Source organism: Trichosurus vulpecula, chromosome 7, assembly GCF_011100635.1.
Source record: "Trichosurus vulpecula isolate mTriVul1 chromosome 7, mTriVul1.pri, whole genome shotgun sequence".
NCBI classification, from domain to species: domain Eukaryota; kingdom Metazoa; phylum Chordata; class Mammalia; order Diprotodontia; family Phalangeridae; genus Trichosurus; species Trichosurus vulpecula.
This window is the reverse complement of record NC_050579.1, coordinates 139,525,153-139,550,159: the sequence shown is the minus strand read 5'-3', so window position 1 is coordinate 139,550,159 and position 25,007 is coordinate 139,525,153. Positions and strand designations below refer to the sequence as shown.

Sequence of the window (25,007 nt, the reverse complement as noted above, 5' to 3'; positions counted from 1 at the left end):
CGCCCGGGACACAGGAGCCCGGACGCCTCCGCCCTCGGCGCCCTCTCCCTCCTCCTTCTCCAGGATCCTCTTCCTCCTCTTCCCCACCGCCACCCCGCACCTCCTGCAGGCAGCTTCGCAGCATCACCACCTTGGAGAGTGGCAGTGCTGGGCAGGCATCATCCCGTGCGTCCCCCCGCCTCCAGAGCGCCCCGCGCGCTGCACCCGCCGGGCTCTGACTCTGCAGCCCCGCGAGGTGTTTGGAGAGGGAGCCCAGGCGGCAGCGCTGACACTTTGAGTGGGTGTGGGGCCAGGAGGAGGAGGGAGGGAGGGGGTGAAACTTTGGAGCCCAGATGACTGTGGGTTCCTCAGTGCTGCGCGGAGGCTGCTGCTGCTGCTGCTGCTCCTGCTCCGGGCACCTGGCGCATTTCCCCCGCAGGCGCAGCCGGAGGAGCGCTGTTTGCACTAAGGGAGTGAAGGTATGTGTTGCTGGAGCGGCTGCTGCTGCCGCCGCCGCTGTTGTTACTGCTGCTACTACTGTTGCTGCCGCTGCTGCCGCTGCCGCTGCCGCTGCTGCTGCTGACACAGAGCCGCTCCAGCAGGTCCTAATGCCTGTCACTTCCCAGGACGCTGGCAGCAGCAGACAGGAGCCCCTGAGCCCTCCGCAGGTTTGCCTGTCCTTCCCCGCGATCTGATTGGATAAAGTGGGGGCTCGACGGTGGCCGACGTGGGACAGTCTGGCTGTGGCAGGGGTCTTGGAAACCATGGGTTATTGCAGTGGCAGGTGCACGCTTATCTTTATCTGTGGCATGCAACTGGTAAGTGACACTTGGGTCCTCTTGTTCTCTAATGTGCCTCGGTGATAGTAGACAGGGGAGTACAATGAAAGGTCTACTGTTGATCAGAATGAAAGAAAGAGAGAAAAAAAAGGAAAGGTGGAAAAATATTGCCTATATCTGAAATTATTTCAGGTAGATTTGCTGTGTTGTACAGGAGTGGTAGACCACCCCCCAACAGTCACTCTCTTACCTACTCCACCCATTCCTTACACCCCTCTGAATTCCATTTTGAAAGGTATGGGTTAAACTTGTTGGCTTTCATTTCTTTAAGCAAACTGATATTTCGTGCTTATTCATTTATGGCTTACATGTTTTTGTTAGTATAAATATAGAACAGTAATGCCAGGCACAACCAGTTTGTTGTCTAAGTGTTAAACCAATGAAATGTGGAAATCTTGACTTTTTCTTTTGAAATTTCTTTCATATAGTTAGATATATCTATATGCTAACCTTAAGGATTATAGAAGTAAAACATTGCAAACATGCACCTATGTGGGACAAATTGTGTATTGACAGCCATCCAATGAACTGCATTTTATTTTAAAAGTATGCATAGTAAATTTTAAGAAATTCTTAAAAGAAGAGAGGAACTCAACAAAAACATTTGCCATGTACTGAAGCAGTAGCACTCTAAATTTGGTCTTGCCCAAAAACATTTTTGGGGAAAGTATTATCTTATATTGTCTTAATAATGGTTCCTGCTTTAGATAGTTTTCTGTCCACCAAAGATGTTGGATTATGGACTTTGTGAAGAATCTTATGAAATTGTACAGAGGCAAGTACCTGACAATGGAAAATGTCACATCTTTAACTTCCAGTTCCCTAATATAAATGTGTAGAGGGAGGGGAAAAGAGATTTGAGGAGGGAGAAGAAATTTAGAGAAAATAATATAGGCTTTAAGTAGTTAATTTATTGTGGGAAAGAAGCAGCAAGTTAGCATGTACTATTTGATGGTCTTTTTTTCCCAATCTGACAAATATCTTTGGTTGGAAAGCATAACTTGATATGAGTGGCTATCAGCATTCTCAGTAGTTGTTTCATGAATGCAGGTGCTAAAGAAAATCCAGGAAGGAAACAGATTTCTGAGAGCTAAATCAGCAAAGCAAACCATACAGGAAAAAATTTACTAGTAGAAGTGACACCAAAATACCTTAAGTGTATTTTATTGTATATCTGTTGTCACCAAATACAAATATTTCATTCTCATCCTTGGCTGAATCTTTCTTTTTTGTATAAATGCTCCGGGTTTGTTGTAGTTTTGTCATTCCCCACCCCAGTAAACTCTCCCCTTGGTGATATGCGTTCAGGAATATTTTTAATCTTGTAAATACTCATTTTTATAGTTGGTCTTTAAAGCAAGTGAGAAGAACTTTATATAAAATTTTAAGAGTGTAACCCCCCTTTTAAGTAATGTTTAAACATATTTATTTCTTTGAGCCTGGTTTTATCAGAGTTTCATATCAAATACTTCCTATTCACACTGACAGAGACAAAAAAAGAAATGAGAAAGTTTACATTATCTGTGCAAAAGAATGTCTTTGAACTACCTAAATTGTATAGAAGTGGTAGAAGATAAGGAGAATCTTCAAACATTCTCATTTGGAGGGACTGTTAAGAAAAGCAACACATTTGCCAACTCATTGTGTAAAAAAAAAAAAAGGATGGAACTGTGAGAATGAGTGGGTGGTTAGGAACATTTATGCAGAATTTTGTTTAATGGTGATTTAACTTTCAAACATTTAACTTAGTAGGGCTCTGATGGAAGTTGGCTATATGTAATTGCAAACTATATGTAATATGCTGAATAAAAAGAAATCTCAAACTTTCAAATTGATTATAGAGTGATTTTAAAAAATAGTGGAATTAAATATGCATAGAAACACAAGGCTAAAAGCTTCTTTGTGTGTGTATTTGTGTGTGCATGGATGGCTGAGCTGTCATATTGCTTGTGAAATAGAAAATAGAAATCACAACTCAGTTTCATAATAAGCTACAGGGCTCTTTAAAATAAGAGTAGTCAATTGCATGAAACATGTATTTGGGTGTCAAAGGATACTTTCACTTAGAATCATGTGAGTTTCCCATCCAGACTTTATGTGCCACCAGACTAATATAATTAGCAGCCATGTTAATGCAGATGCAGAACAAAAACAAAGGATGAAGAAAAGCCAATTGGTCTGATAGGGTGAGATAATGATACACTTTAAAATGACCCAAATTTATCTAATTCTTGATCACAATTGCTTTTAAAAATATTATAAACTTTTGATAGATACCTTCATTTAAAATATTAAAAGTGGCAGAAGCACATAGGTTAATAAAAAGGATATTTATATGTTTCTTTAGGTTAATAAAAAGAATACATTGATATGTTTCTTTTGTTTTTGTAGGTTACTTTGGGTACCTCTGTGATGTTAAATTAAGAGAAGGGAATATTGTAAACTAAGTTTTCAGAATGAGTGTTATCCCTGTGTACTTTTGATTGACACCAAAGTTCATGCAGGTTTGTGGATTTACTCCTCAAGTGCTCAAGATGGTCTATTGTCATATAGCTTTTGCCAAATGGTTACATTTTTAGTACTCAAGAGGGGCTTAGTTTGCCTTTTTATTTCATTGAATTTTGGAGAATCAAAATTCCAAATCAGGCAAGCATCATCTTCTGAAAGCTTCATAATTTGTACATTATCTGAACTTGAGAAAAAGTATGTTTAGTTCATTTATTCTTCTTGAGGAAGAAATAAAGTACTTTTGGTTTCACATAGAAGTATATATCATCCCTGGTGCTATTGGATCAAGGTTATTTTGACACAAAAGTATTAAATGTTTATAGCATGATTCCTCAGCTTCACTCTTAATTGAGTTATATGGCTATCCTGTTTAACAGTGTTTGATAATTGCCAACATCATGCCCCCCTCCCCCAAAAAAGGGGAATACAGTTGGTACTGAGAAATTCATTCCAGAGAGATTGTGAAGAACTTTCATTTCAAGTAAAAGGAAATGTTCTTCTTCATCACAAATTAAAATCTCTGCAGCTGTGTGGCTGGGCTAACTTCAGATTTTTGGGTGATTCTTAAGGAAACAGATGTGATCTTTGGAACCAGGTTTGCTGCATTTGCAGAATCAAGAGTTTAAGCTCATAATCTCAAGAAGGTAATTTCTTTTTATCATTTCTGCCCTTAATGCTCTATAACTGAAGATTTCAGATAGAGACAGAAAATCATCATTGCATTTGTTGTAGTGGACTTAGCAGCAGAAACTGCTTTTATTCTTTTCAATTTTGTTTTTTAGGGCTTTAAGAGAAAAAAAAATGTTTTGCTAGAATGTTTAGTGTCTGATTAGAAGGAAACACTTTTCTTGTATAAATTTTGAAAAATCCTTCCTATATTTCCAAGTTAAATTATATGTGGGATGGGGTAGAGGTGATAAAGATGGAAGAGGAGTTTTTCCAGTATTTTTTTGGTATCTAAAAAGTCACTGCTATTTCAGGTCAGCAACTCAAACCAGTCAACTTTTATATTTCAAATTTGGTGTATGTAAGTGGCAATTATCAAGAAGCATGTGCCATCAAGTATTGAAAAAATATATTGATTTACATTCAACAAATTAACACTTGAAAATGCCATTCTTGCCATGTGCACTATGAAATATTCCTAACTTGGAGCAGGTGCAACTAACGATTAGCTCCATGCACATGTGTGTGCAGCTGTGTGAGGAAGCACATTTGAAACTTAATTAAGAATCATCAGTTGCCATCCACTGCACAATTACTAAGCACTTCTAGAGGTACACACATTTGTAGAAGAAGTAGGCCATGACTATATGGACAGACTGGAAAACAACAACACAGATTTATTATAATTATGCAATATTTCCTTGGTGCTTCTGCTGATATAATGCAGTGTTCTTAATTGTGTGACATTTAACTGCTGCTTTGAAAATAAGGCTTTCAAGTTAAATTCCTTGAAAATATAGAAAGAATATATATATATATATATATATATATATATATATATATATATATATATATATATATATATATATATATATATATATATATTTCCTAAGTAAGTTTTGGCAGGTTTGCAAGTTATTCACCTAAAGCATAGATGTCTTTCTAAAAATGATAATTATGTACCTTCCCTGACATATTTGTTCTGTGTACATTATGTTTTTTCAGTTATCACATGCATAAAATGCAACAACCATGATAATGTAGTGCTATAAATGTTAACTCAAAGACAAAATATTCAAGGAATAGCAAAAAAACATAAATGAATGCACTATACTTGTAAAAAGATTGGGCTAACATAAAGAACCATGAGGTGGCATGGTGGATCAAAATCTGAGGAAGCTAGGTGAAGTAGTGGTGGACAGTAGGCTTGATTCTGAGTCAAAAAGACTTCAGTTCAAATCTTACGTCAGACACTTCCTAACTGTGTGACCCTGGGCAAATCACTGAACGTCTTTCAACCTGAGTTTCCTCACCTATAAAATTGGGATAATAATAGCACTTACATCACAGGGTTCTTGTGAGGATCTTGTAAAGTGCTTTGCAAGCTTGAAAGCACTATACTAACGTTAGTTACACCTTGCTCTTCTTTCTGTTTAGTAGATCTAGTTCAGATACACCTAGGATTCTTCCCAGCTGTGTGATTATGACCAAGTCATTTGGCCCCTCAAAGCCCTGATTTCCTCATCTCTAAAACAGAGTTCATAATTGCACTATACATCTCATAATTGTTGTGGATAACGTACTTTACTATTCTTAAAGCGCTACATATAAATGAGTTGCTTGTTGATTATCTTAATTTTGTGTTACTTTTTTATGTTTGTCTAGCAGTTTTGTAGTTCTTTTCTTTTAAAGATTCAATATCAGTTTGCTCCAACCCATTTTTCAGAGAGAGAGATAAGCATCAAGTACAAGTTTAAACTTTGAGTTATTGCCTTCTACTGACCAAATGAATTTCTTATTTGTACATCCACCAACAGTTCTTTCTTTTCTATTTACCCAAGGTTGTAGAGTACCACCTGTATGCATTTACTTCCTGGACATTCTCAGAAAAGCATTTAAAACTGTGACATAGGCTTTATTGAACGATCAGTTATGTTTATGAGCATTGATTGGAGTATAAAGGGATGTATTACAATTGTGTAATCTTTGGGTTACAGTTAGCCTTAGCTTGAAATTCTACTTAAGTTATGGCTTTACTGAAGTTGAAAGGAGAAATAGACAGATGTGGTAGAAAGGACTCTTGGAATGACAAGATCTGGTTTCAGATCCCCAATATAACACTTAATAGCTGTTGTAACCACGGCTAAGACACTCAATCTCTCATATTCTCAGTTTCTTGTTTGGAAAATAAGGGGATAAAATATTGTTGTTACCTATCTAATAAGATTATTGTGAATAGTAATAATGGAAAAATTTGTACCAAAAAAATCGAACATATATTAGAACCATGAATAATAATGATGGCTAGTTGCAATAAGAAGTTGGTTTTTTTGTTTTTGTTTTTGGCTTGGCTTTGATCTTTTTCTGTGCTGTAAGAAAAAAACTGAAAGAATAGGGTGCTAATATGTGCATAGTTACCTATTTCCAACAGAATATTTAAATTATATGTTACCTTGGGCAAGTAATTTAACCTCTCCAAGCCTCATGTATAGAAGAAAGATAATAATGCCTACTTTGTAGTTGTTCTAATGAAAACTGCTTTATAACTATAGATTATTGTAGCTATTTTTATTTACAACTGAAATTTCAAAGTATAAATTGAGCTATGTACTTAGATATAATGAAAGTGCAATTTTCAAGCAATCAAATATTATCCCCTTAAGCAATTTGTGAATCTAATATTAATAGAATTAACATGTTAACTTGCATGTGTCTACAGATTTTTCAAAATTTAGAAGAGAAATTTTGCATCTAAATTTGCATTGTCTAATGCAGTGACTACTTCCTTCTCTCTAATACCTTTTTCTTCTTTGTATTGCTAAGTTATTACATTTGTTTTTTCCTTATTGTGATATTCAGTAAAATTAGACATGTGGGTTAGTTGTGTATAGCTGATCAGAAAGCTTTTCTATAATAAATATAGTTTTTATCTTAAGTAAGATTAAAACAAGTGCTTTTGATAGAAATCAGTTCTATAAGAGTGGTTAAAAATATTTTTTCTTGCCAATCAAAAGAAATAGTTGAAATATGTTCTGTTAATTTCAAAGGGAATAAAAAATATTGTATCAACTTTTTTCTCTTGACTGGCTGTAAGATGTTTTATGATGTACTGTAATTTGACAACTGGGCTTCCTGCAAATGTTGTATTTCCTCTCAATATATATTCCTTTAATATTTCAGCATGCTGTCTCCATTTATAACTCTGTCTCTGTCTCTGTGTCTCTATATCTCATCCATCTTTATATCTATTTAAATAAACAATAATTGGTCTTTATGTATTTATAGTCTTTATGTATATGTGTATGCGTATATATATATACATAAATAGAAAGCATAGTGAGATATAAGAGGGTATATATATATATATATATATATATACATATAAATAAAAAGCATATTGAGATATAACAGGGTTTTTTTAATTAAAAAGGACCCGTGTTCCCTCCTAAATGAAATATTTTCCTTTTCTTATAGGTCACCCACAAGAAGAGCATTAGGTCTAAAGAATACATGAGATTATCTCAAGTTTTATCTAATTTAAATCATGGAGGTTGTTTTCTTCCACCTTTGAGTGAGAGTAGTTTGTTATCAAAATAATAAAGTATTCTATGAGCAACAAGTAAGTTATAAGTTTTATACTTATATATGGATCTTACGTTACATTTAATTTTTATGGACATTTCCTGAAACTTTCAGTAAATTTGTTTATGTATTACATGCAAAAAAGATTTTTGTTGATGTGTTTTAAAAAAATGCTGTTTTGCTATAATAATAGCATTTATGTAGCTTTCTGTATAAAGCTAGTAAAGCTCTGTATAAATGCTAGCTATTTTATATAATGCTTTTAAGTTTCACAAAATGCTTTAAAATATTCTATCATTTTAAATTCACCATAGCCCCGGGAAGTAGGTGCTATTATTATCCCTATTTCACAGATGAGGAACCTGAAGCAGACAGCTTTTACATGACTTTCCCAGGGTGACACAGCTAGTAAATGTATTAGACTAAATTTGAACCCAGGTCTTCCTGTTCGGTAGACCAGTGGTCTAACCACTTTGCCACTTAGCGACCTCTTTTAAAGTATTTTTGTGCCTGCCTGATTTTATGCTTTTGCATTTTTTTCCATTGAATTCAACAGAGGTGAATAAAGAAAGTACTACATTGAACAAATCAGTCTAGTAGCTATTGGGATTGAGATATAGCATTATGTATAAGCCCTGCCCTTACGAGAATTTATCATTTCCATGGAGGAGTAAGACATGCACATGCAATTGTGTAATGCAAGGTAGGATGTGATAAAAGGAGTTTTGACAAAGTGCTATGAATAATCTGAAGGGAAAGAACTCATGTCCACCAGATTGGTTCAGACTTCACAAAATGTAGAGTAGAAGTGGGGAAGGCAAATATTCCAGGTAAGGGCTGATATGCTTGAGGGATGAAGAGGTCAGGATGTGAACATTATTACAAAGTGGTCTAGTTGACTCTTATGTAGAGAGTTTTATAAAGGGGGTGGGATAATGTGTGAGAGAAGGCTGGACAAAAGGTTGGAACCTTATTGTGAGTGAACTTGAATGCAATAACTGGGTTGTCAGAGGAGAGCCCACAGATTTTTTGAACAAAGGAGTGATATCAGTAGTGAATTAAGAAGATAATTTGGGACAATATGATTTGAAGGATGGATTGGAGGGAGTAGAGTTTGGAAGCAAGATCATTTAGGAGGCCCTTAAAATTGTCTAGGCAAGCAATTATAAGGGTTTAAACTCAAACTTGGGTGGTTATAGTGGGAGGAAAAGAGGATATCATGCTAGAGAAATTGACAAGGTTGGATAAGATTTGGCATGTGATTAGATGTGATAGGTGAGAAGGAAGAGTCAAAGATGCCCCTAAAGTTTTCTTAAGTGTCTAGGAGCCTTCAATAAAACCAAGATTGTATGTTGGCTTTAGTTTAATTGTGAGAGGCAGCAAGCATAGCATGATGGATAAGTGAACTTGTTTGCACCTCCTGATCTACCTCTGACTCAAACTGACTGTGTCAATTTACCTGGCAAGACAATTAATCTCTCGGTGCCCCAGGTAACTCCCACAAACAATATGTTGCCAAAGGATTGTAGATCTCCTTTGGTACAAGAAGTTTTCTTATGAGAAGTTCCTATCCTAATAAAACCATAGGACTAGACAAAGATAAAATGTTTAACACTAAAACAAATCTATCTGACTTTCTTTTATCCACAAATGATCATCACATGGTTTTCTAGGTTGAGAGGGGGTGTCCTGGATTGATTGCAGGCAAGAGACACATATCTGATTGCTTTTGGAGTTGCCAGTGGAAACAAAATCTGGAGAGGGGTTTCTGGCCCCTTGTCATCCTTGCTGAATTTCAATTGGTAGCATTGACTTTTAACAAAGGGCTTCTAAATGTCTGACAATCATGGAGGTACACAAATTTTAAATGAATAAAACAGGAGATGACTTAAAGGAAAGAATACATATGCCCCTTACTTTCAAGTTGCAGTTGTTTTTGGAGGCAATTATGATGAAGACTCAATACGTGGATTTTTTGTTAGATTGTTTGATTTTTGTTTTTGTTTTTGCTACTTTTCTCCCTAGTCTGGGCCCTATTCAATAAGTATATCCATACTGTCATAACTAAATATCAGTTAAATGCAATTGGGTTGGGAGGTAGCTGAGAATAAAGTATAATCTTTAAAAATTAGTTCTATAACCAAAATTTTAACCCTTTTTCCTTGGATGGCAAGTGGGTTGTCTTCTTCTCCCCCAATCCCCAAAGTAATAGAGGGAGAAGGTCTCTCTCTTATATTCAATCCTAATTTCAGATTGTATTGTCCTGCATTACTGATAGGTGACTGGCGAAAGGGAAAACCCTGTAGAGTAGGTAACTGCTACAATTTCACTCTAGTTGCCATTCATGAGAGTTGACAGTAGTTTCCTATGGTTCCTCTGACTGTGTCTAGGGGGAAAAAAGTCCTCTATTCATTGGTCTTCTGCAGAGTATGTTACCACCAGCTGGGGAGATGTGCCCTTTTGGATAAGGTGATAATAGTTCTCTTATTTGTGAAGCAGAGGATCAAAATCACTTCATTTAATGCAAAAGTGTATTCCTGAAGGCAAGAAGGCCCCTTAATTATAACATGAAGAGGTGGGACTTAGGGGCAAGAGTACTGGGCTGAGATTTCACAGAATCCTAGAATCTCAGAGTTTGAAGGAATGGTCAGAGAACATCCATTTAACCCATTTCTGGATAAGAATTCTTCCTATGACATAGCCTACCCAGGAGTTATAACGATACTTTTTGAAGATGTCTACTCATCACTCCCTGCTGAAGCAGTCCATTCCAATTTTAGATAGCTCTAATTGCTAGGCAGTTTAGCCTTAAATCAAGCCTAAGTCTGCCTCTCTGCAACTTCCACCCACTGTTTCTAATTCAAGGCCAAGAGGAACAACTTGTATCCCCATTAGATAGAACAGCTCTTCACATATGTAAAGGTAGATGTTGTGAGTCCTCCACTGCTCCCCCAGTCCCTATCAATGTCCTCTGTTCTTTGGGCTAAACAACGTTTCGATTCATAGTATGGCATATTCTCTACTACCCTCACCATCCAGTCCCAGAAACTTGTTCTCGGCTTTGATATGCCATTCATTAGCAAAGTAACTTTGGACAAGTAGGTCTCAGTTTCCTCATCTGTATAGTAAAAATGTAGGATTAGATTAGATGCTTTCTAAAGTACACTAACATTCTCTATAAATATGCCACACTCGGAGGGTTTCCCAGATTGATTCTTTTTGTGAAGTCAAACTAGGACATCTTTTGTCTCAGTTCTTACCTAGCCTTTAATTACTGAATAGGTGTTGCCTCAGACAAACTGAGATCAGGGAAAGATGTTAGTGTAAAAAGGTCAAGGTCTCCCATTGCATCCAGGGCCGGTGCCAGTAATACTGACCTATGTCTTGCCACCGGATTCCTGTAACTCTGGAGGAGAGAATGAGACTGAAGACTTTGCACAGCCTTGCCTCACTTAAATTCAACTCATTTGCAAGTCATCACCTTCCTGACATCCTTACAACAAATAAGGATCTCTGAATATGTACTTAATTGACATACTTCTACTAATCAATAGACTTAAGTCTATTACCAGGCCCTGAGACTCTGGTTATAGGCACAAGAGTGAACTGACAGGTGTTTTGCCCTACAACATTTTAGGTAAGCATATATTGTGAAAGCTAGGCTTTTTGGTTGGAGCCTGATATATTTAAATGGGAAGACATTTATTTAAAGTGTAAAGGGGACTGTGTGTTTATTCAGGCAAAGTGAAGCAGAATCGAGGCCATTATCTGGGTAATTGGGTGGGGAGAGCCTCCATAACCTGTCTGGTAAAAATAAAAGGGTTTCTTAGCTTCCTCAAATTCACTGATAATTGTTCTGTTTTTGTTGCTGTTGGTGTTGTAGGGTTTTGTTGTTGTTGTATTTTTGTATTTGCCCCGATAACAGTTGCTCCTTGAAATGAGTGCAAGGAAAAGCTTTCTTAGTAAATGAGTTTGCCTAATTCAAATTGTAGTTTCAGTCCTACCTAGAAGCTAAAGAAATGGAAATGAAAATAGCCTCCAAACTGGTCCTTAAAGTATTGAACTAATGCAAAAAAGGAGGGCAGAAGAGAAAAGTAAGAAGTCATTGGGGAAAGTGCCACAGCATAGATTAGACTTAGGCCTTCTGCTTTAAAAAACAAACAAACAAAAAAACTGCTTCTACTATCAGCTATCCCATCTCCCACTCTAAACTTCTAACCACTTCTCAGTCAGTTAGAAGTACATACTGAGTGTGTTTTTTGATCCAAGCTTTGAGCTAGGTGCTGACAATCCGAACTACTGATCAAAAACTGGTATTGAAACTGAGGGGGTCTGAGGATATTGCTTCATCATTTGACTAATGGACCTAACTTGAAACATTTTTATCCTTTAATCAACATTGTAAAAATTAGTCATCGTCCTTTGGAAGGGTTATCCAACTACTTCTATGAGAAAGTCTCCTTCCCACATCCACTCCGAATTCTTAGGGACTTTTAATAATTGGGCAGCAGAATTTTACTACTGGATTAAGCTCCAAACTACTCCTCCTTTATGCAAATGCATTTTGAATTTCAGCAGCACTCCCTGAACATGAGGACATGCCAGTCTTTCAGCTCTATCAGGGTATTTGCCAAACCAAACTGCTACACACCTACATACCCCTGAATATCAGACATGTATTTTCTTCTCACAGAATCACTGGACTGCTTCAAAGTACAGCTCAAACCTTTTGCTATTCTCTGAAGTTATTATCATTTCCTCCTTTCTGAAATCACTTGTTATTACTTATACACACACACATATGTACACATATATATGTACATATATACATGTATACATATATATATATATACACATACATACACACACATATATGTATGTATATATTGGGTCCATCCCCGCCCCCCCATAAAAATAATCTCCCTGAGGCAAGTACCACTTTTTGGTATTGTCTTTACATCCCCAATGCCTAGGGTACCAGGCATTGTACCAGGTACACAATGTTTGTTGAATTAAATATTATTGACCAATTTCCTAAAGAGAAAGAAATTCTTTCTAAATAACCCAGAACTAAGTTACATGTGCAGAGAATTTGGAGAAAATGCCTAGCATAACAAGCATCATAAGCATGGAGAAATAGCTGAAAATAGCATCCATAAATGGGTAGTATACTTTTTTTAACTTAGTCGCCTCTCTAAAATTAAGACATTCTCAGAAGATAAAATTGAATTATCCATCAGAATTTCTTCTCAGTTTAAACTGTCACTAGACTAGGCAATCTGACAAAATATTCAAGCCCTCAAACATGATAATTAAAATAGCAGGGCAAGAGGAAAGGAAGAAAAGACAAAATGGAGAGAGACCTAAGAAGGTCCAGGAAGGAAAGATAAAAAGAATTGCATCATAGAACGTTTGCACGTGAATGGAGGGCTACTACTGTAATAGTAATTAAGGTGGGCCTTTTTGCTGTTGACCTTTAATGATTCTGGCCTTTGTTTGAATGGTGCAGATAAAGTGGGATGTTTTTGTATTTCTCAGCACTGAGACAATTGGGAGCCATCTGATGTGATATTGGGTGTGGGGAACTTCTCCACACCCAGCCAGGGTGAGGTCACAGCCCTAAACAGGATATATAAGCGCAGAGGTTAGCATTCTCTCTCGGAGCTCTGAGCCACAGCAGGAGTGGCACAGGACTCTGGGCCAGCCGTTATAATGAGCTCCCCGGCTGTACACCCAGATATTGATAACTACGAATTGTATTTGGTCTGTGATTAAGGATGCTGGTTTTTTTTTCCCCTGAACTAAGTAAATAATATCTGTATGCTGGATTAAAGTAAGATTGTTAACCCCTTTCCTTAATAAAGCAGATGAAAAGGACCTGGACTTGCAGTGTTATGTGAGCTGGTTGTTGTTGGCTTTAAACCCTCACAGCAGCTGCTAGCCGGATTGTTGATATAACTACTGATGCTTCAGTTGCTCTGACAGCCCTTCTGAAGACTTTTTGGAACATTTGAGGACATTCTCTTGGGCATTTAATGAGTTCAGGCCTCCATCTTTGCCTAATTATTCTCTCATAAGGAATTTATCATAGAGGCCAATATATCTAGTGTCACTGTGCAGAGCATCTTATCATGAACCATACTGCCCTTCTTCATAGCTCCTTCTACTACAAGATGGCTCATGTATTGCTGGTTCTGGAAGAATTGGTTTTAATAAAGGGCATATTTAAGTTGTAGAGTCATCTTTTTCTCTTTTAAGTTTTATTGATGTCTTTTGTTTTTAAATCACATTCATTTCCCAGTATAGTCCTCTTCAACTCTCCAAGCAAGCCTTCTCTTTTAACAACAACAACAAAAAATAATTTAAAAACATTTCAGCAAAATCAACACATCCACCAAATCAGACAGTTGCACAGGCAACATTCTACACCCTCAACATCCCACCCCCTCCCCACCCTATCTCTACCATGAAAGGCAGGAGGCATTTTTTTCAGCTCTTCTTTCTGTCCAAGATTGGTCATTATAATCACATAATATTAGTGTTACACCTTCTACATAATGAACCACTTCCTATTTTCTCATGCCCTTATGCTGGTGGTATTTTCCACTTCTGCCAAATTTCTCCTTCTATCACTTCAGAATTTTAGTTTTTATGGATGCTATTATGTAAGAGATATAGACCAAAAACCATGTGGAAGTCAGCAGGCTTGGAATAACCTGTGCTCACTCCCTTTAGCCCCTGGGCTATAATGACAACAGACTTTGTCATGGTATATCCCAGAGACACTATACAATTTTAGTGATGGATGTCCTGTCCAAGATGATTTATTTTTCCCCTCTTTTAGACCTCTAACTAGTGCCAAAGCCACCCATCTATTCCCACAGTAGAAAGAGATGATCTAGAGATAGGGGTTCTTAACTTTTTGTGAGTCATGGATGTTTTGTCAATCTGATGATCTCTTCTTAGGATAACATTTTAAAATTCTTTAAAAAAGACTCATATGACTACAAAGGAAATCAGTTATATTGAAATACAGTTATCTATCTATCTATCTATCTATCAACTATACGAGTTCATATCATAAAGCCTAGGTTAAGAACTCCTGGTCTACTTTGTCTTCTAGTGTGACTGGAAGAGACTGAGCAAGTTTAAATTTTCCTTATGTTGTTTAGACAGAAGTTGAATATTAGAGAATTGGACAAAAATGCTACCTCCTGAGCTACCTTGTGTCTCCTATGTTCTTCCTCAGGGAGAATTAGAGGCAAAATTCCAGCTTGCACATTTCAAGCTAACATTGACCTGGTAAGACCATACAATATTGGGGGATGAACTTAGAACTGGAGAGAACATTAAGGAAGATTGTCCTGTTTTTGAATGGATAGCACTAATCCAATCACCCTGCTTTTAAAGCTCTTTCTTTTCTCTGTATATTGTATCCTCAGAAGTTTGGGTGTGGGCAAGTGTTCTGCTCTTAGTAACAGTGTCAATCAATAAAGAAAACATTGTCATTGATATCTCAGCATGCAAGCTTCTAAAAGATCATTGAAGCAATTTCAATGTTTTTCCCTATTCCTCTCTCCATTTTCTAAAGGCTATGTAAGCAAAGATTATAAAATTAAGAAAAAAAAATCATTTGGAACAGTATTTGGCTTGCATAACTTTAGCTCACACATTTGATCAGGATAGTCATTAAAGTAAGAATTTTAAAAATTCAGATTAAAATATATATAGCACATTATTTTTGTAGATTCCTGAGGCATATCAAAATGTAATAACAAATTGATTTGTTTATTGAATTGGATTAAAACCAATGTATGGTCTGGGGGATAATGTGTCATCAGTGACTGTAGGGGGTCCAAGAAAGGCTTCTTGGAGATTGTGACATTTAATTAGGCTTTAAATATGGTTAGAAATTGAACATGTAAAGCAGATAAGGGAGAGCATCCCCGGCATAAGTATCTTGGGCAGAGTCAAAGATTTGGGAAGGAACAGGGTATGTTTGGAGGGCTAGAACACTGTAATTCAACTGCAGTATAGGGTATGTGAGAGAGAAGGGTGATCTAGGATGGAAAAATAGGGTGGTGTCAGAGGACCACGAATGTTAGGCAGAAAAGCTTGATGTTTAATCAGTAGGAAATAGTCCACCACTGAAAATTTTTAAGGAAAGACCACACCCTCAATTTCACAATATGGCCAGAGAGACATATGAAGAAAATGAATCTAGTAGTGGTATGAAGGACGGGTAGGGAAGTGGTATAGAGCCAATGCGATATTCACAGCGCCTACGGCGGCTATGAATATGCTGGGGCAGTTCTGAATCGCAAAATGTAACAGACTCTCTACATGGAAGACAGAACTAAAACATTTATTCAAACATTAGAAAGCTGAATTCCAACACCAGAAAGCCAAATCCATCACAGCAACAGAGAAATCTGTGCACATTAACAATGCAGGGGGCACCTCCATCCCCAAGCCTTCCCACAAACGAACACCCTCAAGCAAAATCACTCCCTGGCTCTCACTCATGCTGGCTGCTGCTGCAACTCTGACTGCCTCCTCTCTGTCTCTCTGTCTCTCTCTGTCTCTGTCTCTGTCTCCCTCTCTCTCTCTCTCACTCTCTCTCCCCCCCCCCCCCACAAACTGCACCTCCACACTTCTTGCTCCACCCCTTCCTGTTCCACCCATTCAGCAAGCTCCTCCCCCCACAGGCTCATGTGACTCAGGCTCATCTGACTGAGGCTTCCATGTGACTCAAATAGGTCACATGGGCTTATTAATGGATGGGAAGATCTTCAAATTGTTGTAACAATATACATTCAATAGAGTAATGATACAGGTGGTGGGAATAGACTTAAGAACTTCTTTTAGGAAACTCATAATTTAATGAGTAGTGATAAGATCCTAAGGGAACAGAAAGTAGAGATTGTATAGGAGAGACAATATGGTAGTATAGACGATAAGGCCTGGTAACCAGTTGGATATGAAACTGAGGGAGAAGGAAGAATTAAAGATAATTACAAAGTTTTAAATGAGGGGATTTGAGTGAATGCCAGTAATGCATGTAGAAAGGACCTTGGTTTTGGACATGTTGAATTATTAAATTGCGTAGAGCCTGGCATGAAGTAAACATTTAATAAATGTTTATTGATTGGCATTTATAATGTAAGTAGTAATGTCAGAAGGAGAATTTGGCTTATAGGAAAAGTTTGGGGTACAGTGAGTTTGAAGGGCCTGTGCACATCCAGATGGTGATGTCTTACAGATGGAAATGTGGGCTTGGAGCTCAGAAGTGAGGTCGAACATGTCAGAAGAGCATCTGAAGCAGTTCTTTTAAAAGGAACTCCTAAAAAGTCCAACATGTGTATCTGTAGCTAAGGTCAGATTCACTTATGGAGTATATGCATAATAAACTTTTACATTTATATGAGCTATTAGGTTGATAAACATTATATACAGAAAGGGTTTTTATACTTTTGTTTTCTAATCAATGCATAAATTATAAAACAGTGACATATTTTAAAACTGAACAATGCTATATTCTTATGAGAACAAATGAGCCTTAGTAACATAATTTTTTTTTTCAAAAGTAGCAACTATGCATGCCTTCCTCTGATTGAACAAAACTCTTTGTGTGGATCTCTATGGCCATTGATAAGTCGGAAACAGAAAACAGAAGACTTTATGTTAAATCAACAAACTGTCGAAGACCGTAAATATAGTCAGATGATCTAGGTAAAATATCTAAAATTATTAGTGATAGGGATTTAATATGAAATGAATCTGCTGTGTGTGGAGGAGTGTCACTACTCTTTGCCATTAAAGAGGATTTATAGCTGTAGGAAAGGTATAGGTAGGAACTTCTAAGAATGTTATCTTTAGTCTCTTTTAGATTATAAAAAAAAGATGAGCATCTTTAAGAAGCTATTACTGTCTTCCTTGGTGGAAAGGAAGTACCTTGGAACAGATCTTTTGGGATAATTTCTCAACTTCACAGTCAGAGAGGAGACCCACCACCAGCCAACAACTGGTTGTTGTTGCACAGGAGATGCAACAACATTCTGTATTCATCGAATGCGGATTATGTATAGAACTAAAAATTGGGTAAGAGAGGAACTTTAGAAAAGATATCATGCCTCCTACCTCTCTGTTTGCCGAGTTTCCTTCAAGACTCAGTTCAAATCCCACACTCTCCAGAAAGTCTTTCCCAATCCCTCTGACTGCTAACCCCTTCCCTTCTAAAATCTTTTTGAGGTAAGTAGGAGTATTATCATCCTGGTTTTACAGAAGATCAAAATAAGGGCATTTCTGTAGTCTGCGACTCTACTGCTACTGCTGCCCCACCAGCTATGGAGGGCAATTCTACAAGGGCTTCAGTTCATAGTCCTGCATCTAAGCCCTTGCTTCCAGTTTTGGTTGATAGAAATATTGTTGATTGCTGTTATCAGGACTGCAAAGGATCTATGAAGATTATCTTCTCAGGTTTCTCAGGCCCTCATTAAGCTCTGCTATATTGAGGAAAGTTTTTATGAGGGCTTGGAAACCACCACTGCCCTCCCTCCACATAAACTGGCAGGATTGAGCACTATATATGCTTTTTAAATATAGCATGCCAAACTGATAATGAAGATGTAACTTGTGGTTTGTTAAACTATTGGGTGTTCTTCCTAGGTGTGAGCATTTATTATCCTTAGCAGCAGGAATTAATACAGCCTAGTGAAAGTTGTCCTACTTTGAATGAAGCATCATTTCATATTCCAAGAGGAGGGCAGCAAAATCACAGTTGTTTTTTTTTAAATAGTAGATATGAACGTGCTGTTTTACGTAAAGCTGATGGTAGACTCTTCTTCCTTTCTCCCCTTTCCAATATAGACTCTTTTTTTTTTCCTTCTCTGCAGGGAGAAACTCTTGGTTTATAGTATATAAAAGATTGAGAAACAAGCAAATGCTATTCTGATTATTAAAAAAAAGATGTGGTTTGATCACCATTTTTGCGATGAAATCTTGTGAAAGTGGATGGGTGGCAAGGAGATTTCTCGAGGAAAAAAAATGTTTATCTGAATCCAGGTTTTTTACTACATATAAGCCATTACCTGACAGATGCTTAGAGAGATCCCCTAACTCTTTCAAATCATTTGAAAGTGTATATTTTACTTCCTTTTAGTTATAATGACAAACTGCCATCAAAATCATGGAAGGAGAATACAAGTAGCTTGTACTTTGTATGTATGAACCTTTTTATCTCAACCTTTTAGCTTTTTCATCTCTCTCTCTCTCTCTCTCTCTCTCTCTCTCTCTCTCTCTCTCTCTCTTTTCTGTTTCTTTCTGTCTCTGTCTCACTCTCTGCCATGATCTAAGGATGTCCTTTTGACTTTCATTAGGAACTAAGAGGTGGTAGACTTGCTTTTGCCACACCTGTATCATTTATAATAAATACTTAATGCCGAACCTCTTATTTCATTAACTGCACCTTGAGCTATTAAGGTTATTAAGTTACTAGAGTTACGTTTTTTTAACATTACCATTAGAGGTCACTAACTACTACATCCATGACCTGAAAAGCTAATTTGTCTCCTAAATTGAGTCACTTACCTCATTACCTGGCTTTGAGTCAGAGAAGTAGGAATGCAGGCCAAAGATATTTTAATACAATTGCCGCATGTAAAACCAGCTTTGTTGTGTGCTTGCAGCCTGAAGGTACATATTGTCCTAAACAAACTCACTGAACTTTCCATAGTAACAGAGACACTTACCATGTGTTATACTTTGTCGCTGAGTCATTGAAGACAAAATTAAACAAGAACTTGAACCACAGTCATGGAATCTATATTTCAAGAAGTGAGTGGGTGTTTTGATTGAAAAATAATCTTGAGACACTAAAATATTTTTTAGTCATGGGAATCCCCTTGGATATTTTAAAGAGAACTAAGGAAGTTTTCTTTATTGAATGGTTTTGTTGCTCAACTGCTAATAAATCATCAGGCATTTTCTGAGCTTGTACTGTGGATAGAAAGCTGGCTTTGGATTCAGACCTGTATTCTGGTCACACTGACCCTAAGCAAATCATTGAACTTCTCAGTGACACAGGCCATTCCCTGGGACTAACAGTTGTATAGCTGGTGCCATTTTAATTTGGTAGAGAAAGTGACTCACCAGAAGCTCCCTATGCCACTGAAACAGAAAGTCTGGTAAAACAGATAAAACAAAACAAACAACTGTCTGACAATAATTGTGCTTGAGTACTCTATGAACCAGCAAAAGAAACAGGAGAAAAAGTACCTCTTTCACCTAAACTGGAAGCAAAATACAGAACAGAATAACTTGTTAAGGGATCATTTTAGGATGCAATGAATCATAAGGATTTTTTAGTAAGAGGAAATTTAATAATGACTGAATCAGCATTGTCACAGTGTGTTTATTAAGTGTCTTTACATGCGCAACACTGCTCAGTGTTGAACAAATCGAGTTAAACATATCCAGTTCCTATTCCCTTGGAAATTAGCATCTAAAAATATAACTGAAAAGATGACTGAGTAGCTATATTTTTGTAAATTGGTATACATTATAGTAGTGTTAATGACCAAAGAGTTGGCCATAAATTGCCACATACTCCTGAAAAATTAAATTTTAAGATTGTATGGGCATTAAATAGTTCAAAATGATTACTGTCCTCTGTTTAATCTTTTGATGAAAGTCACACCTGCTGTAGATAAGATCGGTGTTGAGGAGAAATAAGTGTTGCTAAGATATCATGGGCAAATGTCATGACTATTTATTCAAAATGTGTTATTCTGGTCCTTTTTAAAATAAAATTTTAGCTCAGTTTGAATTTACTCCAGAGCTATCTAGTTACTTTGAATGCAGATGTCTTAATAGTGCTTAGAAACTCATGGGGCTCTATTTGATCAAAGTATAAATAATTCAATGAATTCCTTCACTGTTTCTATTTTAGTTCATTTCTCCACCTGTCTCTATATGCTTCTTCTGTCTTCTGATTCTTTTAGACCCTTTGATCATAAACACTTTCAATTAAAATCAGTTCAACAGTTGTTTATTGAAAATAAATGGATGGGGGCATTTCAGCCTGAGTCAAAGAAAATTGTAAGCAAACAAAAACAAAAACACATGGTTTGTGTTTGAGGAATGGCAGTTTGGTAGGGTAGTCATACAGCAAGTGATTAAAGATAGGACCAGAAAGGTAGTTTGGAGCCAGATCATGGATATCCTTGAATAATAGCCTAAGGGATTTAGGCTTTTTCCGTAAGAAAATAGGGAATCATAAAAGACATCTTGAGAGGAGAATGACATAATCAAAGCTATGTTGTTGGAGGAGTATTCTAGGGATGATATACATATTGGATTGAAGTGAAAAAATGTTGTGGGTAGTAATATGATTTTGTATTTGTCATTGAATGTGCGGTTCTGGCAAGATATCTAGGTGGTGATGTCTACCAGGCTATTTGCAATGGAGGATCTCAGAAGAGCAGTTAGAGCTGGCAACATAGATACTGGAGTCATTTGCACAGGGGTTAGAGTTGGGTCAGATGACATCAGTCTTTTCGGTAAAGTAGAAGTTGAGGTCATCAGTTCTGAATTATGTTAATGCATATGTGGAAAAGAATAAATAGGTTGATTCTCAGGGACACATGCACGGGGGCACATTGCTACCAAGTCCCTACTCCCTATTCCAGGGGTGGGAAACCTGTGGCCTTGAGACCACATGTGGCCTTCTAGGCCCTTGAGTGTGGCCTTTTAACTAAGTCCAAGTTTTATAGAACAAATCCTTTTACCAAGGGGATTTGTTTTGTGAAGTTTGGATTCACTCAAAGGGCCCCACTTGGGGACCCTTGGGGACACTGAGGGCCACATGTGGACTTGAGACAACAGGTTCCCCACCCATTCTTTGTGGGAACTGCTACTCAACACAGCTGCTATCCCTTTGTGAGACAGGATTCAGGAACATTCCCTTTCCCTTTCTCAAGAGATGTTAATGATTAATCCCTCTCCCTTTGCTCCTGAGAGTTGTGTTTTCCCCTAACCTCTATAAAGAGTTAATAGGCTATTTTTTCAGTCAAGAAGAGTGAACACAGTAAGAGAGTGTATCAATGTGGACTTCTTTACCTACGAAAATTAGGGTAAAAATATTGGCATACTACTTTTGAAATTTGGAAACTGTTGATTTGGGGGTGAAAGAGATTATCCATGTGAGGATGGGAGAGAAAGTTCACAATGATGAATATGTTGCCAAGTAGAGTGAGGGTCCAGTTGAGGTTATATGACATATATTTGTAATGGATCAAATTCACAGTTGTTTTTGTTGTTTTGTTTCTCCGGCAATGCAGAAGTAAAGTATGCTGAGAATAATTTTGTAAGACTTCACCCATGTAGACTAGGCTCGTATTTTCTTAAAAATTGTTGTCCTTGAGACTTAAGTGACCCAGGAGACTATGACTTGAATCATTCATGTAGCTTCCTGGTGAACCAATTAGAAAAGCTAGCTGAGAAGGCATCAGGAGCCCCCCTCAGGCTTTGAAAAATTGAACCAAGCAAATCAATACTATATCCTTGCCGAATCTCTTTTTCCTACCATGGCTAAGTAAACCTCCTTTTGTCATTTATTGGATGACTTACAAGGGTTATGATTTCTTTCAAATTCTGAATCTGAAACACCGGAGTAGTTATGAAAGAGGCCTAGACTACAATACGCAGGAATGTATTTATAGAAAATGGACAGTGTGTGTGAGGGAGGGAGGAGTTTAGTGTTAATGATTTCACAAGATGCACATGGTAAAGATAAAGGAATGAAGGATTCTAGGATGATGGTATGTACGTAAACATAAAGGTTGTTTAGTAATAGGGTTGGAATAAATATTTATAAATGATAATGTAAGTAAGGAATGAATAAACCCCTTTCTCCTTACCCTATGATTTGGAAAAGAACGTAGAAAAAGGTGTAGTATATAACACAATGTCTTCCATAGAGTAGGAATTCACTTATTTGTAGAAGGAAAGAGGAGAAGGAGGGAGGAAGGAAGGAATAAAGGAAAGAAAGAAGGAAGGACAGAAGGAAAGAAGGAGGGAAGGAAAGAAGAAAGGAAAAAAGGGAGGGCAGGTGGAAGAAAAAAAGGAAGGAAGGGAAAGTGGAAAGAAAAAAGAAAAGAAAGGAAGAAGGAAAGAAAGGAAGGAAGGAAAAAAGAAAGGAAAACAGGGAAGAAAAATGGAAAGTTCACTATATTGACATTCAGAAGAGTAGAGTTCAAATTTTGGCCATTTAAGTACTCTGGTTCTAATTTGCAATGATTATACTACAAAATTTTAATGTTTGCTTAAGCTCTGAATCTAGTCATTTTGAATGACTAAGAGGGTTATGAAGGAAGTAGTATAATCACAGGAAAGACAACTTTCAGTGTAGGCAAGGAGGTGAAAGTAGATCTTACGTAAACATGAAAGAATTACTGGAATATGAGGTTCCATAGGCACAACAGAAATTCCTGGCAAACACTTGAAAGGGCAGGGAGTACTAAGCTGGATATTGATGTGAGTATAGGAAATAAGGGAGAATGGGGTAGGTTTCCATTCAAACTTAAATTGGTGGATAAAATGTATTAAGGAAGCAGGTTAGAGGGACATGTTAGTGATAGAGAAAGGAGGCGCTGAGTAGGTAATAATCTAGCAGTAACATTGAACCTAGGCATATTTGAAAAGTCCTTTTTTAAAAAAATACCCCTCATTGTTAGGTCAACTATATCTTTGATACATTTCAGAGATTTTTTTCTCAGTGAAATTTGAGCCAAATAGATTTTCTTTGGGACCTACTAGTTGACACTTGCCTTTTTGTATCAGTGAATATTGTAATTGTTCATTTGACAGCTTATCTTTGTCTAATACAGAATAATTAATATCTATGAACTTTGTTTGCAAAATACATTTCTGTTAAAAAAGATTGTCTATATCTCTTTATGAAGGGGACTGATTGAAGATTACTGGTATAAGCATGGTGGTACCAGGATAAGATATTAATATAATGGTAATTGTATGTATGAAGGGTATGCTTTTCTTGGGGGTTGCCAGGAGTTCCAGCTCAAGTAGTTTGTTTTATGTTGCAAGCGGAAGATTAAGATCAGAATTAAGAAAGAATAGTCTTGGGTTGGTTAGATAAGAAATATTTGTCAAGTATCTGTTGGGGGTCCAGTAGCCCTCCAGGTGTTATGGAGTGGTGCTAGAAAATTAGAAGACACTGCCTGCTCTTATAAGGAGCATGCAGTGTTCAAGGTACTTGTTTTCTTTAGTGGTTTAGGTCATCCTCTTAGGAAATACTAAAAAAAATCTGTCCATAGTAGTGTTCACCAGTCAGACTTTCAAGACTGTATTTGAAAGCATGCTTATCCAAAAAAAGTGTAAGTCCATTTATGGATTGTATTTTTAATGTTTGTTTTTGCTGTTCATTCCTTTTGTATGATTCCACTGAGGTTGGACCTTATTCCTTCTGCCCTTTCTCTGCTTGCCCCAGGCCTATGGGCCCATTCTAATTTGCATGCCAGGAAGTGGATTAACTAATTGAAACCTTGAGAACAAACCATTAGTTTGATTAGTTTTATGATTTTCTTGTATTGTAAAATTTTGATTCACTCTGAGAATCAGGTGAAAAGGTGTTTCAGTAGCATTATTGTTTATTATTCAGTAGCATTATGTTTTATACAGATCATTCCACAAATCACTTTGATTCAGTTTTCCCTAGCAAAAATAGTGCAAGTGAAATTATGGTATACATTTAACAAAATAAGAGAAATATTAAATTATCCACAACTGAAGTCAGGCACGTTTTTGGGGGGGATGTGATCAAATCCTTAAACTACTCTGGGCCTCAGTTTCCTCACTTGTGAAAACAGCTGGCTTAACTAGATCATTTCTAAGCTCACACCAAACTCTGAAATTCAATGATTATACAGTACAAGGGTCTTGAAAGCAGATCCTTTTATTTCCCCTATCACCCTAAATGACCCAACTGAGACAGATCAGAGTTTCATAAAAGTTGCTTTTGTGCAAACCCATGATGGTAGACAAGAGCTCTGAACTTTGTTAGGTAGGGGAAAGGCGAGGCAAGTTTATTTAGTTCAATGCTTTACTGCGTGCACATAGTAGGTGCTGAATAAATCTTGCTAATTACATAATTTATAATGAATGCCATCTTCAGTGATCAATGTGAAAATCAGGTGTCTTCAACCTGCATACCCATCATAAAATATCAATACAGGATAAAATGAAGACAGGAAATGGAAAAGAACACTGTACTCCTGAAACCAGTGGAAAGTTAGGCAGTCCAGATTGCAATTATCCAAAGCTGGAATACATCCAGGACACATATTAGTGTATACTATGTTCTGTCTAGCCTAATTAAAGAAATGTTGAGACCTAGCAAAGTTGGCTGATTTGCAG

The 25,007-nt window shown here is 37.1% G+C and overlaps 1 protein-coding gene across 1 annotated transcript in view; it reads left to right on the top strand.

Annotated features, from left to right (window-relative positions):
- The first annotated feature begins 575 nt into the window (after nt 1-575).
- Nucleotides 576-25,007, top strand: part of NKAIN2 (sodium/potassium transporting ATPase interacting 2) — a 1,347,683-nt gene continuing 1,323,251 nt past the window's right edge. The window contains exon 1 of the mRNA XM_036768989.1: nt 576-797. Coding sequence (XP_036624884.1) covers nt 744-797 — 54 coding nt within the window. The 5' untranslated portion in view covers nt 576-743. The remainder of the gene's footprint in view (nt 798-25,007) is intronic.